We start from the raw sequence: 24,890 nt of genomic DNA on the forward strand, positions 1-24,890 counted from the left end.
GTTTTCGAGTGGCAAACACAGAAAACGGAGCATATATTGATATATGCAGCGTGAGATATTGACAATATGACATCTCTCTAATACTACATTTCAATAGCAGGTCAGCTGTCTTGTCTTTCTTCAGGCCTTTGCTGTTTGTTCTTTAGTCAGATGACTCTCCCCATGCTTGACACAGTGAATGCCCCAGTAGCAATGGAAGGAGCAGCAGGCGAAGCCAGCACACAGCGTGACTTATCCCTCGCAGAATCACAATGAGACTCTATCCTCAATAGAAACTGAGAGGGAAAAAAAAGACCCTGGTCCTCGGCTAGAGGACTCTGATGGTGTTTATGGAGCATGGAGAGATCCTGATACGTCCCCGTTGCCTGCAGGTTTTTACGATGTGACATACCTCGCTGGTCTCTCATTTATCAATGCTGCATAAACCATGGCAGTAATCATTTCAAAACAAAGTAAGAGATTTAGAGTTTGTAGTTGTAGCTTTTTTGCATAAAAACTTGGGGCTGTCTCCAAAATAATATTCACCAAAGTGAGTGAACTATCAAGACAAAATGTATCTCTTTTATAGATGCTTACTGTAGTCCACTGATATATTTCTCAAATTTTGACCAAAATCATACACAAATCCACTAATTAGACACTGGTAATTAAAGGGACAGTTCACCCCAAAGTCAAAAATTCACATTTATAATACTGTGTGATATCACACATTATAACTTGCCTGCAATTGCCCACTTAAACCTAGACTGTCTCCTGATCCATGTAACCTATTAGATTTATAACAGTGTTTTTATTTTTGAACTGAGAATGATGCCATCCGCGATCGATTAATTGCCCTCCATACTACTCTCTCTCTCTCTGAAGGAGCTCTCAGTGTCAAATAGGCTGGTAACCCCTCCATTACGGCTCAGCCGAGGAGGACGCCATTAATGTTTAAATCCTGCGCTGTCACGGGAAATGAAACTGCTTCCAACAAGGTCCATGGATTATCTTGAGTAACCGGGTCATTATTTCTAGAAAACTACAAGCCAAGTGCCATCTAGGTTATATTCCAGAAAACACAAACAGCTGATATCTCATAAATGTGGCAACTAACACCAAAACACTATAGATGGATAAAAAGCACTACAGGTAAGAAGAAAAATGTAGTTTTGATTTTGGGGTGAACTGTCCCTTTAAGGTTACAGGCAATTTAGTCCAATTAAATATTATACAAGGCAACAGTTAGTTTGTCGTCTGTACAAAATGTCTAATTTTGCATTGCCTTGGGTAAACGCTGCTGCAGGCGGCGAGCACACAGACACTGACATCTGTGATCATAATGCTCCATAAAGTCAGGAGGTCTGACATCAGCCAGCTTTGGTGTTGATGTTAACACTTTTTGTTTCTTTTTTTGTATTCTGCATTCAGGAGGCATTGTTTACAGAGGCTTTGATCTGCTGTATTTTTCTCTGATACATTAAACCGCTGTTTCAAGTACTTTAGAGCATTTTCTTTTCTTCTCTGAACTTAAAGTGGAACAAACAATTCCCCCAGATCGGATCGCCAGTCAGCCTCATTTTCCTGGAAGATTTTGTGCCCAGTGGCAGACAAAATAGCATAGTGGAGTTTTTTTTTTAATGATAAGTTGAAGCAAAAAACTTGTCTAATACCAGTTTTTCATCTTTGATCTCTTAGACTGCTCCGTCTTAATGGGTCGGGCATGGCTTGCAACATAAATGATTTTTCATAGACATTTCTTCATGTAAATGAGACTCTCTTGGCACATAAATGAGGGGTCAGAATGTGGAGGGGTCTCGGTCTCCAGGAGGCAAGCGAAATCAAACTGAATGACAAAAATAAAAACGTTCTTCTATTGTAAGTGCGAACAACTAAGGAGAATTTAGAACCTTTTTCAAGTCAGTGATGATAAATGAGGCTGTTGGTTTCCCGATATTACGGGTGTCCAACCGAGCCAACAGTGAACCACTAAATCTATCGTGGTTAGAAATTGGAGACGCTGGCCTAAGCATCTGAAAGCAAAATACAAGCATAACATCAGGATTAGAAGACTTAATTTCACCCCAGCATCTGGGCCAACATACAGCACTCCCCAAGACGCACAGACTCATCGAGATCCATCACAATATTCTACTATTGCTGTCTCTTGGTTCATCCTGAGCTCAGTGTACATAAAAAAAACATTATACATGAGGTGTTATCAGTTACCTGTCTGGTAATGGAAGAGTCTTTACCAGGTGCCGACCACGTCTTCGCACCCAAAGCGCTCGGACTGGTGCGACTTCTCTCCACCTCTTCATCTATGTATAAAGGCAAAACAAACGATCTGCTGTCACATGTCTCACAAGACTCTCTCGTTCTTTCTCTTTGACACACACACACACATACACACACAAGTCAGGCGTTTTCCCTGACTGTGTGACAATGTTGACACTGTCAATAATTGACGTTGGCACAGTAAAGTGAATCTTGCACCACCCCGGAGCCACTTCTCTGCTTTCTCAGGAGACGTAGCGACTTGACTGGCTCTGCCTCTCAGCCCTGACTGATACTCTCTTGCCCCCCCCCCGCCCCTCGCTGGCTGCCTGGCTGCATTTACACCTGCTGCTGTTACCATGGCGACTGGCTCTCACTTTGGGATAACCCTCGAACGCTGTGTGGATAATCTGCTGTGTTTTTTTTATTTTCGTTTTGAGGGAGAAAACAAGAGACAAGGTGAGAATTGCACCACTTTGCAAACGTGATTACAGCTGAAGAATAAAGAAAAACGTGTCCTTGGGGATGTCACAAAGGACTCGAGTCTTTCTGACACATTGTTCCACTTTCTGCTATCATTATGTCTCCATAAAAGGCCACACGCCAACTTGTGCCCACCCCCCCGAAAGAGCTCCTCTCATTACCTCCACTAGCTGAGCTCAAATAACCTTTGTTTTCTGAATCAACAGCTGACCTTAATAATCTCCCAGAGGAAGATAAAGAAGCAAGGCCATATGGCAAATACCCTCTGAAGTCACCACCCTCCCAATTTATTCCTCATCCTCATGAGTTTTATCTAAATAGTAAGTGCGAGCCGGGGTGAAAATTGGCCAGCCTGTCTAAACATGAAGGCCCTTGGAGCACCAGATCCAATTTTATAATCATTTGCTAATTAACGTCAGGCCTTTTAAAGTTTGTTAAATGTGACTTTTATGGAGGGAGAGGGCACTTAGTGTCTGCAATGAGACCCTGAGTCTGATTAAAACTACTTCTGTGAGGGTTGTCAGCAACAAGCAGAAAGAGAGGGGAAAAATGATGAGAAAGTGGTGGGATGATTTGCTAGCTGAGGTGCAACCAAGTCAATTCTTGTTAGAATAACTATGGTTGGAATTTTCTGATTTTCTCTCGTTTGGTTTCAGATTGCGGAATTGATGATTAAAATGTACTGACAGCTGAGCAAAAGCTACCAGCGTCAAAATGAGACACATCTGGATGCAGTCCTGCAGAGATTTGTGTTCCTTTCTTAAACTCATTGGTGGCTTTAGCCAATTTGTGTGCATGCACCTGCGATTTGTTATTATTCACTGTAGAGTAACTAAACATGTGCATATTGATAGCCCTAACTAACAACCAACAAGATTATGCTAATACAGCATAAATCTCAAAAGGCTTGGTCAAGCTAACAATCTCATCAATATTAGAGACCATATGGAGATGGAAAATTATAATGAATAATACTCTACATGCTTATACTTCTCCTTATGTCACCTGTGCATTTAAGTGTATATGATGTTAGATAAGATAAGATATTGAATTTATTAACGACACAAAGATCCATAGCTAACTTAAAGCAACATACAATATATACAAAAACACTCAGGTAATCAGGCGTATGATTAAAACACCTACACTTTCCTCGCCACTATGGATGGATTGCTTTGATTTCTACCAGCAGCCCGAGCCTTGCCAGGATAATCTATGTATAAACAAGGACAAGGTTGGGAGATCAAACCTCAGATCAAACCAAGGGGCTGTGTGGGGCTGCCATGTGCAAAGATTAACAGGGCTCCTTCTCCAATCAGTCTGCATCTCTCCTTATCGTTCTACCTCCCTCATCTCTTTTCCTCACCTTTTTCGAGGCCTAATAGTACCCATTTCCTTTACCTGAAGCACAACAGTCGGCAGCAGTTGTACTTGAAATTGACTTTGTTTCGGGGGGGGCTGTTGTTTAAAGTGATCATCCAGTCAGTCAGCGTGGAGCATCTGAAAGAGGACAGGGGCAACACTGGTGCAAGGAGCTGATTAGAAGGCAGGTAAACTGTGTGGCAAGTCAGCCCTGAAATAAGTTGTTGTTCTCCCTCTGGCTAACCTGGCCTCTGCAGTTACCCCGTGGCCATTATTGTTCGAGCATCGATCAGGCGCTTAATATCAATTTAAACGGAACATTTGTGTGTTTTGGGGGGAAATTTCTGTTCAGCATAGAGAGCACGTCATGTTTCTCAGTTTGGTTTCGACTCTTACATGATGAGCACAGCAGCATAATTGTGCATTTGTTGGAATCCTAGGGGCGTTTTTGAATGTACTCAATTAATAACTCAGCTGTTATACAAGTTACTGTAAATTGCATGTTAGTAGCCTACACACCCTGGTGCCTGGCTGTTGCTTGATTCTTCTGAATTGTTGGGGTGATGGGCTGTTTCAGTTTTACCTGTAAAAAACAAGAAAAAATAAAAAGGTCAATTAGAAAACTTGAGCACGCCAGCATACCCTGGCATCAACATTAGCCTACCTAGCCAAAAAAACATTTATCAAAATCTGGGCATCTGATACGTTTTTTTAGAAAAGGTCCGACATTAGAAGATCAATATCACTCAGTGTTTATAGGGTAAATGTGAAGCAACTGCTAACTGCCAGCAGCCAGTTAGTTTAGCCTTTGACAAAGACTAAAAACAGGAAAAGGCCAGCCAGCCTTTGTCCAAAAAAAAAACATCCAACACCTCCAAATGTATTAATTTACTAATTAACATGTAATAACTTGTTTGTTTAAACCCTTATGAAAAGCTAAATGTACAAAAAAACAGGAAAGCTAATCCCTTAGTCCTCCAGTGTTTGTGTATCCAAAATATCTCAGCGCTGCTAACTAAACACATTATGTCTTGCTAGCAAAATCCTACCTGATACGCTTATATGCTTTCTGAGCGTAAAATGAGAAGATTACCACGCTAATGTGTGTACGGTCAATATGAAGCTACTGCTAGCAGCCAGTTAGCTTAGTCTCTCACAAAGACAGAAAACGGGTAAAGGCTAGTCTGTCCTTTAACCAAAGGCAACAAAACATAACTTTAACTCTAAATTAACACGTTACATCTTGTTTGTTAGAAACCCTTAACCGATAAAAAGCAAAGTGTAAACAAAAACTAAGCTATTTTGTCCTCCTACTGTGGTGAAAATCCCCAAAAATCTCAACAATGACTTCACACAATGCTTTTTTCTTTTTTTTTCTCCCAGTGAAGAGTCACAAGGGAAGGGATGTGCTCTCAGTCAAATCTCTGGTACAGCACAGCAACTTATTGATTTTGAAGTCATATTATCAGTTCACTTCCTGACTGAGACTCCCATTGAATTTTCTCTGTACATTGACTTGCATCCTCTCAGGGCACAAAACTCTATATCTGCTGCCACAGCTCCAAATGAGTCGTAAACCTTTCGAGAATGCGTGGCGTTCCTGCAGAGTAAGCTATTTTAAAAGGATGCCAGAGCTCTGCCTTCTCCCTGGGTAACTGAGACTTGACTACAAATGGCTCTCTGTGGCACTGTGTGTGTTTTAGTCTGCCTCGCCTGGCACTACGCAACATCACCTCCATTACACAGCACTTTACGTTCAGACTTGCAGAGCTCACTATGTCTAACAAACATGTAAGAATCACAATCACACAGCCTGAGAGGATGTGGGTGCCAAATCCAGGGGAAATCAGTCGAAGTCTTTGCAGGTTGATACCCTGAGGAACAGACTGAAGGTGCTCTATGACATTTCTCTGAGATGAGACTTGTCTGTGCTCCAAAATAAAAGTAAGGTGGCCTGAAACTGCCAAAATGAACAGGGTTGCTTACTTATAAAATGTTTCCAGAAATCTGCTCAGTCAGAAAACCTTATGAATACATGTTTCAGCCTTTGTTGTGAGTTTTAAGTGTTTTACCTGGCCGCTAGAGTGGTCCGAAAACTGTCTTTGGCTGCCAGCAGCAGCCACCACCACTCTTCTTTGGATAGGCAGCCACCCAATTTTGACTGGAGCAAGATAACTGAGTTGAGTCTGCTCCTTGCTTGGGGCCTGCATGATGTGAGCTCTCTCCCAGCTTCCTCTGCGCTCAGGTGGAGAAAAAAACCCAGTTTGGAGGGAGTCCTGGCTGCCCAGCGAACTCTCACACCGGCTGGGACTCCCACAAGAAGATGAACCCCTGCTGAAGGAAGGAATCCCTGGCTGTCTCCAGGCACGTCTGGTTGGCTCTTTGTGGAGAGCAGGCATGGATGTGGTCCGGTCGTTGAAAGCTGGAACCTGATCGTGAACTGGGGCTCTGAGAAGGTCGTTCTGCATCCTCTGCAGGTGCTCCAGCCAGCCATCCAGCTGTCGCCCTTCAATGGCACTCTGGGGCCGGGGTGCACGTTGGGGGCGAGTGGCACGGGGTACAACCTCCCCCTCGGCTATTAAGCTCTCCCAGTAGGTCTCATCTCCTGAGCTCCTCCAACCCGGGGCTCTTCGTCTGTGGGCAGCTGGTCTGCGGAGAGTCATCTCTGTGGAGCTCAGGTAACTACTCACAGCTCTCAAGTTTCAGCCCACAATGAAAGCCCTTTACAGCGGCGGTATTAATGAGAATCCCCTGGCTCAACTGGACTTCTCACTATGTGGCATGCCAGAAATGCACTGCTAGGAATTAGTGGCTGCAGGAATGCCTGAGGTCATCTTTGTTATGGATCTGTGATGAGAAATACAGTTAAGAAGGAGAAATAAATGTAAATTATTAAAACTCTTTGGACAGATTTCAATTTCTTGCTTGCATTACACCACTCCACAGTACTGCTGTTACTCACCTTGTCCACATGCTCCCAACTCTCCTCAGTCCGTAGTGTTTAGAAGTAAACACCCTCTGTCTTGACATAAACTAGGTGCTAGTGGGTACTGTCTCCAGTCAGGCATGTAGCAATGTGAGGGATGCTTTGGTGAACAAAAGAGTTACTGAGCACAAGGGCTGATCATCCAGAGGGAGGTGGAAAGAGATAGAGAGGGGGTGGGCGGGCTTAAGGAAAAAACAAACACTTGTTGGTGCGAACCTTGACATAACAGGATCTCCATTTAAACAATAGATCAGTGTTTTTAATTATGAAACCATCTAATTTGGGGGCTTAAGCGAGTCAGACGCACCAAAGAGCGAATCAAACTTCCTGACATTGAGTCGTCCTCACAAATGATGGAGCATCACTAATGAGCAGATTATCCATGTTATTCCACGAGTCACTTACTGCTTCAGAAATCCTCTTTGTCGAAGGCCCCATGTTTCTGCTCTTCCCTGTGATCTCGTGGTTGGTGGCTGATGATGAGGCACTGCTATCCTCAAGCCTCTTCCCCAAGCCATGTGACTTCTGCAAGACTGTCTTAAAAATGGGCCAGTGTCCTCTCGGATAAGTTGCCGTGACCCACATGACGTCCCACAATGCATGGGTGAAGGTTTTTTACAAGACAGAAGGAACCTTGCCTCTAGCCGGAGGCAAGATCGCACTTAAGACTGCATTTAGAGGGAGTGAAAGACAGATCTGTAAAGATACAACCTCTTCCAAAAACACATTTGCTTTGATGTTTAATGAATTTCAGTGTTTCACAGTGGATTAACAGCACCCAGATGACTTTCAAAGCAACCTCAGTCCCACTCGGAGCAGTAACATTTTCCAAATGTCTTTCAAAGACAGAGATTAGACAGAGATATCTTAAATATCAATTACTGAAACCTGCTTTCAAACACCTTATCAAGCTGAGAGGCCACACACAGAAGGACTATGTGATACTGTAGAGCAAATAGCATCTTTTTGTCTGCTCTGCCTGGGAGATAACATCAAAACAAATCAAAAAACTTTATTGAGTAAGGACAGATTTAAACAAAGTTCAAAAGAGGTTTCTTGTGTATAAGAAAAAGTTTGAAAGCAGTAGCCCCCTCTGCTGGTATATGCCATCATGACAAGTGGAGAAAGTGAGTAAAAAACTGGATGGGGTCATACGTGCACAAGTAGGTCTATCCAGCTTCAAGACACGCCTACTACATGATACACCCTTGCAATGGTTAGGTTTACGCACCAAAACTACTTGGTTAGGGTCAACAAAACATATCAATAGGTTGTGCTAAAGCGAAGTTTATGAGACTTTTCTAATGCAACCGCAGGATGCAACATTTCAGAGATGAACAAAGATGAGCGGACTCAAATGGGTGCGCCAGGTGCATCCCTCTGATGTCTCTTCTCTAGGACCTGAGGCTCTGAGGAACAACTCTTATTAGTTTAACACATCGCTGCTCAGAGAAACAGGCTCGCTCGGGCTCCTATACATTCATCATTAAGCACAAAGAAGGAAGGAAATGGACACAGGCTGCACGTATTCTAATTCTGAGCCAATTAGAGGAACAATATCTGTATGTGTGATTGTCTATTGAGGGAAACCACAAAGACAGGTCGCCTCAGGACACACCTACACTGCAACATTTTTTTTCTTTATGACAGAGTTAAAATAAGTTGAAACTGTATGTGTGAAGTGAGCATGGTCTTTACTGCTTCTTTACCTCAAGCTGAGTGAAGCAGAAACATTTACATTTTGCTGCTTTATTGTCCCCAACAGATCTATAATGCCTGTATAGGAAATTTTAAAAAGCAATTTTATCCAAATTGCACTTTATGTACTCCAGTCATATCCCACCTAACTTTTTAATCATATGCAATTGTATCCAGGTGCTGTCTCTTCCATATCTGTGTGTTTACCGTTCTTATTTGTTGTATATTTGGATGGCACAGTGTCTTGTAGCAGGGTGAATGGTGTCTTTGTCTCAGCCACTCAGCCCCCCTATCGCTTGTTTCTGCACTATGTCACCTCGGTGAGAGGGTAGGATCACAGCGTTTCAACACATAACACTGTTATGATGTATTGAGTTTTGTTTTTAGTAAGCACCTTCATTAGGTCTGACAAATTGTTACAGACCTGGGATTTGTATTTATGACCGTGGTGTTGCACAAAATGCCAATTTCCACGTTATGTTGCTACTTAATTGAAAAGTGTCAGATGTTTTTGTGATTTGACGCGATAAATAAAATAGATGTTTTTCAATGTCTGTGTTTTTTGTGTTTTGTGTCTTTATGCAAGTTGTTATATAGTATGCCAGAATAAAACGAAACCAAGCCATTAGTCTTGCCGTTCATTTTCAGAATCAGAAATACAGTCAGAATCAGCTCTGTGGCTAAGTATGTGTATATATACAAGGAATTTAGCTCTGTTTTTTAAGCTGCTCCTAATATACTACTTACAAACAGAACAATTTAAAGAAAGAAGTACACATACAGCTGAACAAGGATAAATTAAAGGTGCAATATGTAAGAATTGGCCATGTGTCGAATTCATAAAAAGATGGGGTAGCATATCACCAGAGTAACCGCTAACTGCTGCTAACTGTAGCTGCCGTTTGCCAGTTAGCTGTGCAGTTAGCAGTCTGGACTGGGAGGTCCAGTACCAAGGGAGTGTTAATGTTTACACCCCCAGTAAGATTTTTTGGACCAGGACGGGCCACAGTGTCGATTTAACAGTCAAGTGTTTCTGTAAATTATAAACAAACTGAATAAATAAAGTACTAGATTACTTTATAGGTGTGGTTACAGTGTATGCATATATATGTAGGATTTAAGGATAGATGATTTTTAATTTAAAATTCACAGTAACCTAAGAGTTTTAGTAAGCTTACTGTGAAAGTGATATATATGAAAAATAAAAAAACATGAGCACAGATTAATTTCTGTATCAGATTTGTCCTATAGTTCACCCTCTGCCTTATCATAGGCAACTAATACTTCACATCCTGGTCCAAAACAATCTTACTGGGGGTGTAAACATTAACAGTCCCTGTCTGGACTGCTAACTGCACGGCTAACTGAGCTACCTGGCAAAGGGCAGCTACAGTTAGCAGCAGTTAGCGGTTACCCTGGTGATATAATTATAAAAAAAACACATAATTATAATGTCAAAACCGCTATTTCGTCACATTCTGTTAATGATTTTAGTTCATTTTTTGAACATTTTTAACTAAAATTCTTACATATTGGCTCTTTAAACACAGTTAAATAATGTAGTGTTTCAGTAAATTATTAAAAAACAACATTAAGTACTAGATTATGTGTAGGATTTAAGGACAGATTAAAAATCACAGTAACCTAAGAGTTTTAGTAAGCTAGATGTATATGAAAAATAAAAACATGAGCACAGATTAATTTCTGTCTCAGATGTGCCCTATAGTTCAGCCTCTCTGCCTCATTTATCCATTAATTCATATCGTTACACAGTTAATGCTTGACACAGGACTTGTCTGTCGCAGTTTCCGCCTCGGCACAAACACGGTGGAAGTTTAGCAGGACGCCTGCAGGGTGAAAAAGTTGTGATCCCTTCCTCCCCCTTGCGGAGCGTCCTGTCACTGGTGGAAAATGGCTGCTCGGAGTAGCTCCCCAAAGCTCAGAGAAAACTGAGAAAGAAAAGTCTGCTCTAACAACGACAGGTCTCGCCGGGGACCTCTTTCTAACGGGATACAGGACGCCTCGGGGGAAGCCTCGACACTGACAATGTCTCGCTGGGTGCCCACCAAAAAGGAAAAGTATGGTGTTGGTACGTAAAAGACACACAACACACACACACACACACACACACATACAAAAAACTTGCACGCTCCATCGTTAGCTCGTCCTAGCTGCTGCTGCAGATTGAACAAGTTTCGGGACAGCTTGCGGTTCAGACAGCCGCCGGGTCTTATTGTTTCTCGTGTCCCTGTGTGCGGGTTTATTCGGCGCAAAATCTGGTTAAAGTGCGGGAATGCAAATCTGTGCGTGTCGGCCGTTTGCCAGCTGGTTTGCATGAAACGCAAAACAAGGAATGTGTGTCCATTGTGAGGAAGAGGACTGTGTGTGTGTGTGTGTGGATTTGGGATTGTTAAGAGGCGCGCCTAGTTATACTGGCGCTGTTTCCTGTGTTGTGGGGCCTCCGCCACAAACTAGTATGCGTTCACGAAGCACTTGTAGCTCTTGTGTTTTTTTGTAGTTTGGTGGGTTGTTTTGTGTTTGCTGCTCCATCTTTCTGCTCAGGAGGGGGGGAAGCCTCTGTTGTCGGTTGTTTTATTGTCACTTTCTCAAAATGCTGTGAGGCCTGAGAAACAGTGTCCCGTTGAGCCTCTCCACTCCACTCTCTCTCCTTCAGGGGGATTATTTAACATCCCTTAAAAGTGTGTGTAACCTACATTACTGACGTTATATTGTTAGATTCATCATTCATTTTTTTTATGAAGATAACATACACTGTCAGCTACAGACATGAGCACTAATGCTGCTTATTTTTAAATCACTTTTCTTATTCTCAGCTCGTTCTAGCATTTTTGAACCACAGGGTTTTTATTTATCGAGGAACCACAAAGTCTGTTAATGCTTCTGGCATTAGATGTAATACCAGGATATGTTTCCGTAACCGTTTACACAGCAGTTTGCTATCCGCAGTGTTTGCATGAATAATTCTCTGCGAGTATCATTTAACTGTTAAATATGTTGTGTGTGTATATAAATAATCAAGGGCTGCACGGTTAATCAGAATGTAATCGAAATTGCAAAGCGGCTCAGTTAAAATGTGTGATGAACAGCATTTTAATGAAGTTACTGCGTCGCTGTGGAGATGCCTACAAATCTTGGTCTCTGGATGTAAGAAAGCTTGTTTAAAAAAAAAATGTTTTGGCAGAGCCCCCCAAAAAAATCACATCTTCATGATTTTATAGTTTTTTGTTTGTTTTTTTCAGTGAAAATTTAAATCGTGCTGCAAAAATGATCATTCCCACTAATCGGGAATCACATCGCAACCCGTGCAGGCCTGAAATAAACTAAACCACCCTTATGAAGGCAAGTAAAGCTGTTTAGTTGTCAACTTTTGATGAACTGACAGCAAAAAAAAAATGTATAAACCAAACAACTAATCGATTAATCAAGAAAAAACCTGAAAATAATTGTTAGCAGTCGCTGAGGAGCTGTTTGACTTGAATTTTGGACTTGTAAAGGGATAGACTGAAACATGAGAGCGACATATTCATGGTTAAACACGATCACTGTGCTGCACCTGAATGCCTGAAATAATAGTGTGATGGAACTAATCCTGATTTTTCTGGGGATCCCCTGGTCCTGTTCAGGCTGCAGCGTAGCTGAAGAATCTGGTTTCGCGACAATGGATAGTTATTTTTAATGTGTGTAATGTACCCCCCACCACATGCGTACAGAGTCCCTTTATAGCTGCGTCCATTAGTGGGACTGACTGAGGGCTTGCAGCTGTATGAGGGATGCTGATGCTGATTGATGGATGAGTTCAGCAGGTTACACCAAAGCTTTGATTGGCACCTCCGACTACAGCATCCAAATGAGCTCTGTTGTTTTGAGCCTCGTTTATATCAGAGAACTGCAATGATTCAGCACGTAATCGATTAGTTGTCAACTATTTTGTTAATCGGTTTGATTACTTTTCTTTCTTTCTTGTGAAAGCTCCGTGCTCGTTTGACTCAATCATCCGTCCCTGACCTTCTCCCTGCGGACTTGTTGCACTACTTCGCCCGCCTTCCTCCTTTACTGCTGTAATAATTACTATGGCCAATAGAAGGCGCTGCCTAACACGAAAACATAAATATGGGTCAAAATATGCTGCTTTCCCAGTCGACTGAAAGATTGTTTTTTTGTTTAGGATGGCCTGAAAATTATTGTTAGTGCTGTGTGTGTGTTTTAAAGTATACTGTTCGTATGCAAACAATTGCTTCGATATATTCTCCAATATCCATGAGATTTTAAAATTGGAGGCTCTTCAAAACATCTCTGGGAAAATTCTCACAGGGCTGCCTGAATGCAGGAGTGGATGAGTCATTAGTAGAAAGAGAGGCAGCTGCCACATCGCTGCTGCTGAGGATTGGTGGGGTGCACTTTTAATACTTCATGTGTTGACCAAGAAGCACTAATGAGCACTCCGCGAGACCTCGTATGCCGGCAGTACTCGTTGCGGACCTATCTGTGCATCAGCGAAACTTTTGTCACAGCGTTCACCACACTCATAATGGCCCCATGGCTTTATTAGTATATGCAGGAAAACCGTCTCCTTTAGTCAGTTCACAGCAGTGTTAATAATAAATGCTACTGTCTCCTCGCATAGAGCGTGGCAGTAATAGTAAAGGGCTTTGTTATCATACCAGCAGATTCACATTACAGTAGCTGGATGATTGTTGAAGCAAGACTTTGCACAGTCGCTCGCTCCAACACCAGCACTGGAAATTAAACCCTATTAAATTTGTGTGCAAAAACACAATTCTGTTACAAGTTCCTGTCTCTTTTTTGTTGTTATGCAGCTAGAGACCTCACCAGCTGACTAGCTTCAGCAAGGTCAGATAATCAGTGAACTGCCTGAGTGGGTGTAGTTATCAAAGTTGTCGTGACATAGGACTAGATATCATCTTTGATTTTATCATAACATCATGTTGGGGCTGGAACTAGAGAGTAACTATAGGCACAGAAGCTTTCATTTACACTGATACAAAACAAAATCCTCACATTGGAGGCAAACAATTATTAAAGTAGTTACTGATTAATTGTCCAACTTATCATTTAAGTCTTGATATAACTGAAATTTGTGTTTTCCTGCTCTTAAATGCTGTATGTTATTGCACTTGTTGATCACTAAATGCCTGTAAATGTCTGGCCACCGTATCCATGATAGTATGGATTTTCTTTTTAAGTAAATCCCTGTGCGTATCTCTCAAATCTTTTGTAATCAACAGCTATGATATTTGATTTTATCTTTATCTGACAATTCCACCGCAGTCTAGTGTAGTGATGCATGACAACCTGCAGACTCTGTGCACATTATGATAAGGGCTCTTCTCTGCTGCATGTATACAGCAGTAGTGGAATGTATATCTAAGTATAATTAAGTACTGTACTTTAAGCACACTGTGGGGTATTCTTGTCAACAAACAGACGTTATGTTTGCATTCAGTGTTACTCACCGAAACTGATAGTGTGTCCTTGAGGTCTAACAAACAAAATTGTTTACACTGATGCTTATTAGCTTGCAGTCCTCATCTCTCCTCCACTTATTGGTGCATTGCAGCTTATTTTGGCGTGTTACTGCTACAAACTATATCTGTGGTTACGCACGTACTCGTGCAGAACTGGAGTTGCATCCAGGCATTAACAAGTACTGACAGGTCCGAACCTGACGTGAGCCCGGACATCACTTCTACATTTTGTTTGAACCCGGTCCGACTGGCTCTGATGGGTTGGGTATCCATGCTGTAATTGGTGGATTGGAGTGTTAATTGCACCAAAATGGGTCAACCCAATGTGGACTAACTCATAGAAAAACAACTCCGTAGCACTACTAGAGGTCTAAAACTCTACTGGGGTCCATCTACCTTACTACATTTTAGAAGAAAATATGCATATTTTAATTCACTGCTTTAATTTTACAGCTGACGTTACAGTTTATTTTACTTTACTGCACCAGAGTTGCATTACAAAACATAATCATGATATAAAATCTGATTGTTGTTATAAAGTAAACTATCCATTTGTATATAAAGTTAGCTTAATCTCGACCAGCTACAACAGTAAAATGTTACCTGCACTTCAATGCTGAAGTGATAATAACTTCACTTGATTCTTCTGCATAATGAGTACTTTTACTCCTGATAATTTAGGGACACTCAGCTGATACTTCAGCTTAACTTGTTAAATACAGGGCTCTTAGTTGTATTGGAGTATTTTCAAGTTGTTGTACTGCTACTATTACTTACATAAAGGATCTGAATCATCAGTTGTTCTTGTAAAACCCATTTCCATTGGTATGTGAGCACCTTGACTTGATTTCGGAAACCCATATATTTGAATGCATCTGGACGGAATCCCCCTGATCTCTACAGAGGCAACGAACTTTATTGCTTTTTACATTGTTTCTAAGGATAACCAATGCCCCGAGGCATTAGCTCGACTTCCTCCACCAAACAATGTCTTCGGTTCCACTGGCATGTTCAGAATGCTGACTGTCAGCTCGGATTTAACTCAGCTGATCTGGTGAATTGACAAAATTCATCGGCATTCATGAGACGGCCAGACACAGAGAGCATTATCGACCATTTTCAAATGGAAGTTGAGGTTTTGGGCTGAAGGCGTGACTCCATTCTTTGACCCGTACCCGTATGATAAAAGAGGAGTAAGGGGATTCATTCGTCAAGAATTGTTAAATCATATCTCCCTTGACCTTGAGCTAATTTCATTACACAGTTCTTTTCTTGTCAAATGCCAACCAGGCTGGCATAAATCAAAGGGATCAGGAGTTTTGAAGCCTAGTTATTCTTGTGGCAACTCAAAAGTGATTTAACAGGGCCTGGGGGAAATGTTTTTTAGCGTCTCTGGGTTCTGTGATGATTTAACCAGAAATATTTTTTGATGCTAATTTCGAGTGTTGTCTCATTAATTCTGTTTCATCACGATGCTGCTGCTGTTCCTTAAGAGAGACTTCAGAGGGTTGTGGCTCTAGAAAGCAAACCAGGGAACACTAAGCAACAGGACTATTTACTGGTTCTACACGTCACTGTTGAGACTCAAGCACGAATTATGTTAGAGAGCATGTGCTGTCATGAGAAATGTTTTCCATTCCAGCCCATGATGCTTCTCCCCTTGTAATTTAGCTTTAAGTAATCTAACATAATACCAGCTAAGAACACAGAAAATGCTATAATTGTTCAAGATTCATGTGGATGCTTCCTTTCTTTCCCAGCTTGCAGTTCCAGGTTGGGCAGTGAGGAAATGCTGCTTCCTGTAGGTCAGATCACAGCTTATCTAAGACGACAATTGGACACACACATGATACACACCGCGCTCTAAACGTTAGCTCTGGTGTGGCTGTGATTCATGCTCTCAAACTTGTGTGTGGCAGACTGCGGGCCAACAGGACTGACGCGCCTAGACAGCTCTCATTTGGAACAGGTTAGCGCTGAGTGACACATTGGGAGCAGAAAACAGAGACGCAGCCGTTTTTTGTCTCTTGACTGAGGCCCATAAGTAATTTGTGAAGCCCCCGCCCTGCACCCATGAAAACCATCTCCCACCCACAAGTGCAGTAGGCTAACAAATATGGTTGCAATTAAAACACAGTCTCGGTTACTACATCAATTCCAACCATGTGTTTTTCAAACTCCCTGCCTCTTATTCACCCCTCGGTTATAGCCTGGGCTGAAGCTATTTGGTGTAAATTGTGGGCGGGTGAAATTTGAGTCATTGACTTTTATCAGTTTACTTCTCGGTTTTATATGCTAGGAGCTATTTTCATTGCATTTCATTCAGAAAGAGCCTTGTCTCGCGTCTCTTTTAAGGCACAGTGAATATCAAAAGGAAGTAAAGTGTGGCTCTTGTCATCGCTGCACTCCCTGCCAGATATCCCCGCTATTAATTCTGACATAACAAAGCATTCAACAATATTAACTACACAGGAGTTTTAGAACAAGACATCTGATTTCTCTCAGCCTACGTTTAAACTTTGTCCAAGAAAAAGAGCTGAGCTGACGAAATCAGAGACGGAGTGCTTTTTACTGGAGTGAAATAAAGGAGCTGATTAATAGGAAGGAGATGCTGTAGAGACAAGCAGAAGAAAGGTGATTTTTTTTTTTTGACTTGTCAGGAGGATAACAAACGGTTACATCTTTGTTTGGTCTGCGTTGCATCCAGGTGGTGTTTATGATCAGCGCTGCGCCTCAGCTCATAAATAAAAGTGTACAAACAGAAAATTGCTTGTGTTTCGCAGCAGAGGGAGGCGACCAAATTAAAGGATGCGCAGAGCGAGTGTGATATGTTTTTTCTCGTCTCACACATCCTTCCCCTTGGTGTGCTGACCAATATGTGCGTTATGTTATGTTTGGTAACAGGAATCTGAGTGTTTTTTATTAAACACTGCTGACTGTGAGAAGCTTGCAGCTCTCCTGAGCGATCACCAGACGCCTGAACGCTATGCTAACACCATTATTTTAAATATTATGAGTTTGTGCATCACAGTGTTGGATTATTTGTTTCTGCCGGCGTGCAGAATGCTGATACATCCTCCACCTGGGATCTTGCGCACACTACTTGAGGTCCTCCCCCGAATTTAATACAACTGTGCTGCACTTACTGAGCTGTCATTTATGAAAATAATGGCCAACTATTTTGATAATCACTTTGAGTAATTTTCTAAGGAAAAATACAAATATTCTTTAATACCAGCTTCTTCAATGAGAATATTTTTCTGGTTTCTTTACTTCTCTGTTATAATAAACTGAATATTTTTGGGTTGTGGACAAAACAAGACATTTGTGGACGTCATCTTCTGACATTTTATAGACCAAAAAACTAATCAATTGAGAAAATAATCAACATATTAAAGGTGCAATATGTTAGAACCACAGTAACGGCTAACTGCTGCTGCTAACTGTAGCTGCATTTAGCTAGTTAGCGTAGTTAGCCGTGCAGCTAGTTGTCTGGGCTGGGAGCTTGGAGCCGGCGGAGTGTTGTTGTTTGCACCGATAGCATGGGAGCTTGAGAATGAGCTGGGCCAGGGCTAGCTGGTTAGCATGCTAATTTCAGCAGATATCTCTGCAACACAGTACGTCGACGTCATAACGTTAAAACTGTCGTATCTTCACGTTGTGTTTACAATTTTTGTTAATTTTTGAACATTCTCAAGTTAAATTCTAACACGTTGCACCTTTAATCGACAATGAAACTAATTGTTGTTGCAGCCCAAGTTGAGTTAGCTGCTAGCTAATCATCAAGACTCATACCTGGTTTGGGTATTGTAAAATTTTCCCCCCATGGCAAATGATTATACTTCTTTTTTTGGACAGAAATTATTAAGAGACTCTTTATTGTCTCGTCAGTCGTTAGACACTGTCTCTTAGTCAAAACTTTGGCCATCATCCTCTCGGTCTCTCTTTGGAGGTCAGTATGACTTTGCTATTATTCATTCTGAAAGGGAATTATATATTACTATGGGCCGCGCTGCTTGGTGAGGCAATTCTAATAGTACAGCTCCCAATGGCTTGCTGTGAGATGGTGGCTAAGACAAATGACAGCTGGCCTATTTAATCAGTGCATAGCTAAGTGGTTCCACACTATTCCTTCTTGGCTCACCACTGAGACAAAGCTGGAACGTTTCTACATCTTGTTTAAGTGTCGCTGTCATCCGAAAAGGTTGTGGTGGTGAGAACGGGGCGCAAAAAAAAAAAAAAAAAGAAGAATGAAGTGGTTGTGTGAACAAATTAACCTTGGATTAACACAGGTGAAAATATGATTTGTCTCTTAACTGTTAATTATAGTGCAGTTCAAGCTAGAATTGTAAGTTTTGTTTAACCTTTTTGGAGCTGCATTAGTAACAAAAAAGTAAATCTAGAGAGCTCTAAATATGTAATGTTATGAATCAGAAATGAGTCAACATCCTGTGAAATCATCATTTGTACCCTTTGTTAGGACTTTCTGTCTTCATTCTTGGTCTCAGCTGTTTTTGTTTTTTACACAGTAACGTCCAGAGAGGCTGGTTGATGCTGACGAATGCTATCAGTATGTAACCAAGATTTGTCTCTACGTCATAGGTTGGTTGATTGGTTGCCTTTAGTGACCTTGCAGAACATGTTTGTGGTGAAAGTTTACACAAGTCGACGTGCGCTTACATGAAACTTCATGTTCCCTCCTTGTCAGAGGCAGCGAGACATGAAGAAGAAAGGACACACAAACACACACACTCCTCGGTTGGTCACGTATGATGACGCTGTACGTGTGAGTGACTAATGTAGGTTGGCTGCACAGGCAGGCGGTCTGCAGTACCCTCGGTATTGATTGCGGACATGGCAAGCAGCTTGTGCATTGTCTGAAAAGAGCCCTGCTGTGCTGCTTTAGCTAGCTTGACAGATGGCTAATGGTGTGTAACACGTCAATGTGAAACAAAGGTCACTGATGTAGACATGTGTCATTACATAATTTAGTTTCAGCTGGATGAAATTAATATAAGAGAACCTTTTAACTGTCATATTATATCAGGCAGAGGGTTAATATGGCTGTATGAAGTCGTTGGTTCATATTAATAAACTCCAGCTTGGAAAGAGTTTAATCTAAAATGATAGTCCCCACCAGAATTGAATCCTCAGAGACCACTGAGCTGATGACTACTGGCACAAATATGTTATTACCAGTGGACTATAATGACAAAGAATTTTCCCCTTTATGACAAAGTAACAAAAAAAAAAGGCTTTTTTAGGGCAATGATATTTTTAGCCAAAGTAATTTGAGGGCTTTTACCAGAATCCAATCCGAAAAGAGTAAGTGGAGTGATGATTCAATCAGGGCTGCCAGCAGGTGTGAAAGGATTTACCAAGAACAAAAACAAATAGCTGGAAAAATACAATCAGAAGTCTGCTCTGATGGAAGTAAACTCATAGCTCCAGCCACAGTTTCAGCCAGGAAATTGTTCAGCCAGGGTGGTGAGCCCTTCTGATCCTGATGTATACCGTCTTGTTTTTGTTGCGTGAAATGACAAAGATATGTTCTGGATGCAGGATGTTTAAAAGTGTAGCAATAAAAGTCATTGTCTCAAATGACACCAGTTCACTGAAACAGTACATTTTACTGGGAATTTAATAATTATAAATAACCCCAAGCATCTTTTCCTGCTTTTTAATTCCCCAAAAAATCAAATCATCCAAACATGGTTTCATTCTCCCTATGGATCACCTTTAATCTTTCATTTCTCCTTTTGCTCGCATGTGATCAATATCTATTTTCAAATGTGAGTTAGATACTCAGCGGAAACTTTTTTTAAACAGCGTAAGCATTTCTTTCCATTATTATTTTCTTCTTTGTTTTGGACACAAGCTTGAGACCGAACAAACAGCTCAATGGCTTTGCGGGAACAAAGTTTAATGTCGAGGAATAAAAACTGGAGTCAAGAATTGGCAGTGAATATGAGACTGTAAACTCGGCCTGTATTGAGTATTCTTAACACAACATCTCGCTGACTGCTCGGGCCGAGGCTTTATTCTACCAGAGTGATGAGCTTGCAGCTGAGCTGAGGCAGTGCCAGGCTGCCAGTGGGTGAGCTGACACTAGACGACCTGTCTGTTTCTGCGGGTCAAGCGTGGGCTAAAAGGACGAGCTCCCTGGGAAAACTCACTTCCCAAGTACCTCAGAAGACAGAGCCTAGCTGTAAGCTGTCGGCAGGTATGACTCCGGGTGTGTGCATAACTTAAAGATGAGAGCCAGCGGCATCAACATGCAAGCTGTTATTAAAGTCCTATAAGCTGGAATACATTCTCCAGTGAACATATTTGTTTTGCCTGAGTAAACTTCCCCAGGGTTATGATTCCAGTCATTACTCTGTATTGGTTACGAGTCCTTTAATCCCAGATGCTCAGATTCATGCAAAGCAGAAATCATAGGGCTCTACCGCGCAGAGGCCATTCAGGTTATAAAAATGTCAACATTAATATATGCTGCAGTCCATATTCATGTTGCATTTGTCACCTTTAAAAAGTCCCAATGGTTGTTTTGGGGACTTGTAATGGAGTTGTCAGTCATTGATTGTGGTCTCAGATGGGCCTGGGACTGCCACGTGCAGCAAGAGACAGCCTTTCAGTAGGGTTGGCATTTGATGAAATGGCCTTTTGTGTGTTTGTATATGTGTGTGTGTGTGTGTGTGTGTGTGTGTGTGTGTGTGTGTGGCTAAATACTTGATAAAGTCAGAGCCTCGCAGCTCAGATGTTTCAGGGCCCTGGAGGCAGTTTAGATTTCAGTGAGTGGCAGTTCCACTCTGTGATCAACCTCAGGGATTTAGATGAAGTCGACTCACTTCTGTCGCTGATGCCTCAGTCTCCTCTTTGTTTAAAAAAAGCAAAACAAAGAAACGACAACAAAGACAGAGATTGTGGAGACGTGAAATTAATTTTCATTTGGCCATCCAAGGAGGTAGAGCCATACCATTTTCTAGCGGGACTTGTTGGTTCGAATTTGGCTCCCCCAGCTGCATGTCGAAGTATCCTTGAGCAAGATACAGAACCCCAAATTGCTCCTGATGAGCAGCCTCTGCCATCAGTGTATGAATGTATGTGTGAATGGGTGAATGTGAGAAGTGTTGTAAAGCGCTTTGAGCAGTCAGTCTACCAGTTACATTCTTGATTAAGATAGATCTATAAAATGCCACTTAGTAGCCATGATGGCAGCCTGACCCCAACCTGGACATCATTGCTAAATGTATGTCTGAACCTAGCCCAGCTAGTCAAATCCCCTACAGGTTTGAGTTGGATAGCCATGCTTTAAACCTGCAGTGCTTTTTATTGTTTTGTCATCAATGTTTTAATCCCGCGCTGAAATAAGCATGAGCCTCTCGTCCGTGAGTAGATGCATGCTTCCTCCTGTGCAGTTATGAGGAAAGAAAATGCTCTAACCGGGTCAAAGAGACATGGCTGTTTTTCAAGTTTATCTTTTTGATATCATGCGTATCTTTTAGATGGCACATGACACAAGTCACGTGCCATTTAGTTTTATCTCCATCTCCAAAACTTGGCAACTCACACCGAAACAATCTAGATTGATTAAAAAGCACCACAGAATAGAGTCTTGTTTTGTCTAACCGAAGCCCAGAGAAAGAAAGATTATTATCACATATGACAAAGAAAACAATGAGTAATGACTAGAACGCTCAGTAGTTTTTCTGTCAATCAACAAATTGTTTTAGCTCAACTGAACTGGTATAAAAGGCGTCTGTCAACACCAGCTTGTGCACACTCAAATCAAGTAAACCGTTACAATAGCAATATTTGTGATGCAAAGACTATTTTGCAGCCTAAATTTTAGCCTCATGCATATTAATAGTGAAATCCATCACACTTAAAGAGCAATAACCGAAAACAGTAATTGTAAATATTCTTAGTCTGTGAAAACTTTATCTGAAATGCTATATTTTGGTGTACTCTGCTTGTTGTACTATAGATGGACAACGATTCAGGCCAGGAAATAAGTTACTTGTAGAAAGGTATTTGTACATGCTAAACCTGACTACCGCACAGTAATGCTTTGCACGTTTTGAAAGCAGTGGTTAAAAATATCTGTCATGCCTGGAAATCAAACGCTCATCAGTCAACCAACCAAACCACTAGCACTAGCTTCAAGCAGCCACGTAACCAATGAGATAGTGAAAGCAAACGAATAAACAGGGCTCTGCAAGCGTGGCCGGCAACAGAAGCACCTATCCTATAAATACATCATTAAGAGCATACTGTTTGGTTTTGCTGCACGCTGCAGATTGTTTTCCGAGAGCTCACATCTGGCCTGTGCTACTCCAATTAAGTTGTTAAATGAAGCAACTGATGGGGCAGTAAAGGTGATGATAATTTAAAATTTAATAAGGGAGTTACTATTGGAAATGCTGTTTTCTAATTTCTTCTTTAAGCCTGTGCGGATGTTTAGAAACGACACTTCATTTGATCTGATTACACTGTTGCTTTGTTTGTGAAGAGATGGAATCGAGGTCCATTTTTAATTGTAAGGAGCCAGCAAATGTCCAACTTTAAAATTGAAGTCGGTGTCAAGCTACCCAGCTCTGGTGCTGCCTTAAGCCAAAGGTCCACTTATTAAACATGCAATTCAAAAGGCCAAATGGTGATTCGTTCAGTGGCTGGTACACTATGCTCTTTCAAAATGTACTTCTTTGCTGTTGTGGGGAGAGCAGAGTGGTAGTTAATTTCAATAGCCTAGGATGTTACGGCCAAATGAACTGCTGGATCTTTGTTTTCTCAGGGTGACTGAACCAGTTGCGCCGAGTGGAAAAGAGGTTCACAGTTATACTGGATTTTAATTGCCTTCATCTACTCCAGCAATTGAAAACATTTTAGAGGTGTGCACGACCCTGAAGTACACCAGGTAGACTTGGTTAATATTAAGATATAGTTCCCTCAGCTAAATTGGAGCTAAGTGTGAGTGTTGCAGTCTCTGCTGTATCTGCTCATTTGCTGGTTAGTTGTCTTTTAAATGTCCCTCACAGAGCAGGAATGCCTGTGCATTTAGGACTGTTTGACAGTTAGAAGCAGTTAGTGACTGGAGGCAACCTTTTCTCACATCATTACTTCCTCCTGACCTTGTTCTTTTTCTGGAGGACATTTGAGAGCTGCTCTCTCATCGCTGACCGTTTGACTTCTGCTTCAGTATAACATGACCTCAGTCCTATGATTATAAGTGATTGCACGAGGAACAGGATTTCCCGTTGAATATCTGTGTTGCTCAACTTGCCCCAATAGATGCCGCAGATACCACCTGATGAAGGTCATGTACTGCATCACATGCTTGTCACTGAAATCCCTTTTTTGGCAAAGTGCCACCAAAGTGATTTCAAAGTAAACTTGCTGAGTCAATTGCAGAGTTTCTTCAAATATTTGAAGGTAATTATGCTCTCATTATCATGCGTGTCACAAGAGATGTAACAGAGGGCAGGAAATAATTAGCTGTGTCTTGCTGTGCTACGGGCTAATGATTGTGTGGACCAGGGTTATTAGTATAAACTGACACTAAACTGAAAACAATACCCTTTAACAAAACTGAAATGATATTTCCTGCTTAGAAAATGAATTCAAATTAAATACAAATGAACATTAATTGATTTCAGTTTTTATATTTTTAGCAATAAGGTATATAAAAGTTCATTTGCTGTCATTTTGACATTTTCACAGTGAAATTCAGGTTGTAGTGCTTTAATGCTACACATACATAGAACATAAGTTTGAAGCATTTCATTGTGCGTTTTGTAAATGATTAAACAATGATTTACCAGATTAATCGTTTGGAAATTGTCCAACCAACAGCACCCAATGAAAAAAAAAGAAAATCAACAAATCCTTAAATATAAGAAGCTGGTACCAGCGAATATTTGCCATTTTTGCTTGAAACAATAATCGATTATCAAGATGGTATCTTTCGATCGATTAAACGACTAAACATTGACCAACTCTAGTTAGCCATACCTGGCCCTAACAAACTAAACTAAAACTACTGTAAAATTCAAACTAAATATAAAAAGTAAAACTAAACCTGTCTGAGAACCTGAAACAAAACCAAAACCAGCAAACCCATTCTGAAAAATAACTAAAATAAAACCTTACACGTACAATATTTAACTTCTGCCGCTTGATGGCAGTTTTGGGGCATGTTTACGGAGTGTAGAGGGCCGGTTGTAACGGGGGGATGAGGGGGTGGTCGCTGCTGAAATGTTTAGAGCAGGCTAGAGAGTTTGGATTACAGCCAGGTCTTCTGGAGAATAAACACCTGGAGGTGGATTCTGTTCTGATCCGGAACCGTTTACCGATGGGAGGAGAGCTTTTAAACTTTTGGGATTTTAAAAGTGGCTTTATCTTCACTCCTGTAATGAACCTGACTGCAGCAGTGATCTGCAAAGCTGAACTCCATTTTTAGGTGTTTATGTAACCTTGAAAATTAAAAACTATTATCTAACCTTGATGTGGATTTTGCTAATTTAGTTCTCCATGCTGTGTGTTGGTTTACTGATGTAATAAATGCCACCCTGTCATCTGTTCCCAGTGTTCAACAA

The 24,890-nt window shown here is 41.3% G+C and overlaps 1 protein-coding gene across 1 annotated transcript in view; it reads left to right on the plus strand.

The window, feature by feature from the left end:
- The first annotated feature begins 10,683 nt into the window (after positions 1-10,683).
- dock1 (dedicator of cytokinesis 1) overlaps positions 10,684-24,890 on the plus strand; it is a 204,220-nt gene continuing 190,013 nt past the window's right edge. The window contains exon 1 of the mRNA XM_073489321.1: positions 10,684-10,874. Coding sequence (XP_073345422.1) covers positions 10,832-10,874 — 43 coding nt within the window. The 5' untranslated portion in view covers positions 10,684-10,831. The remainder of the gene's footprint in view (positions 10,875-24,890) is intronic.

Source organism: Pagrus major, chromosome 20 (genome assembly GCF_040436345.1).
Source record: "Pagrus major chromosome 20, Pma_NU_1.0".
Classification (NCBI taxonomy): Eukaryota; Metazoa; Chordata; class Actinopteri; order Spariformes; family Sparidae; genus Pagrus; species Pagrus major.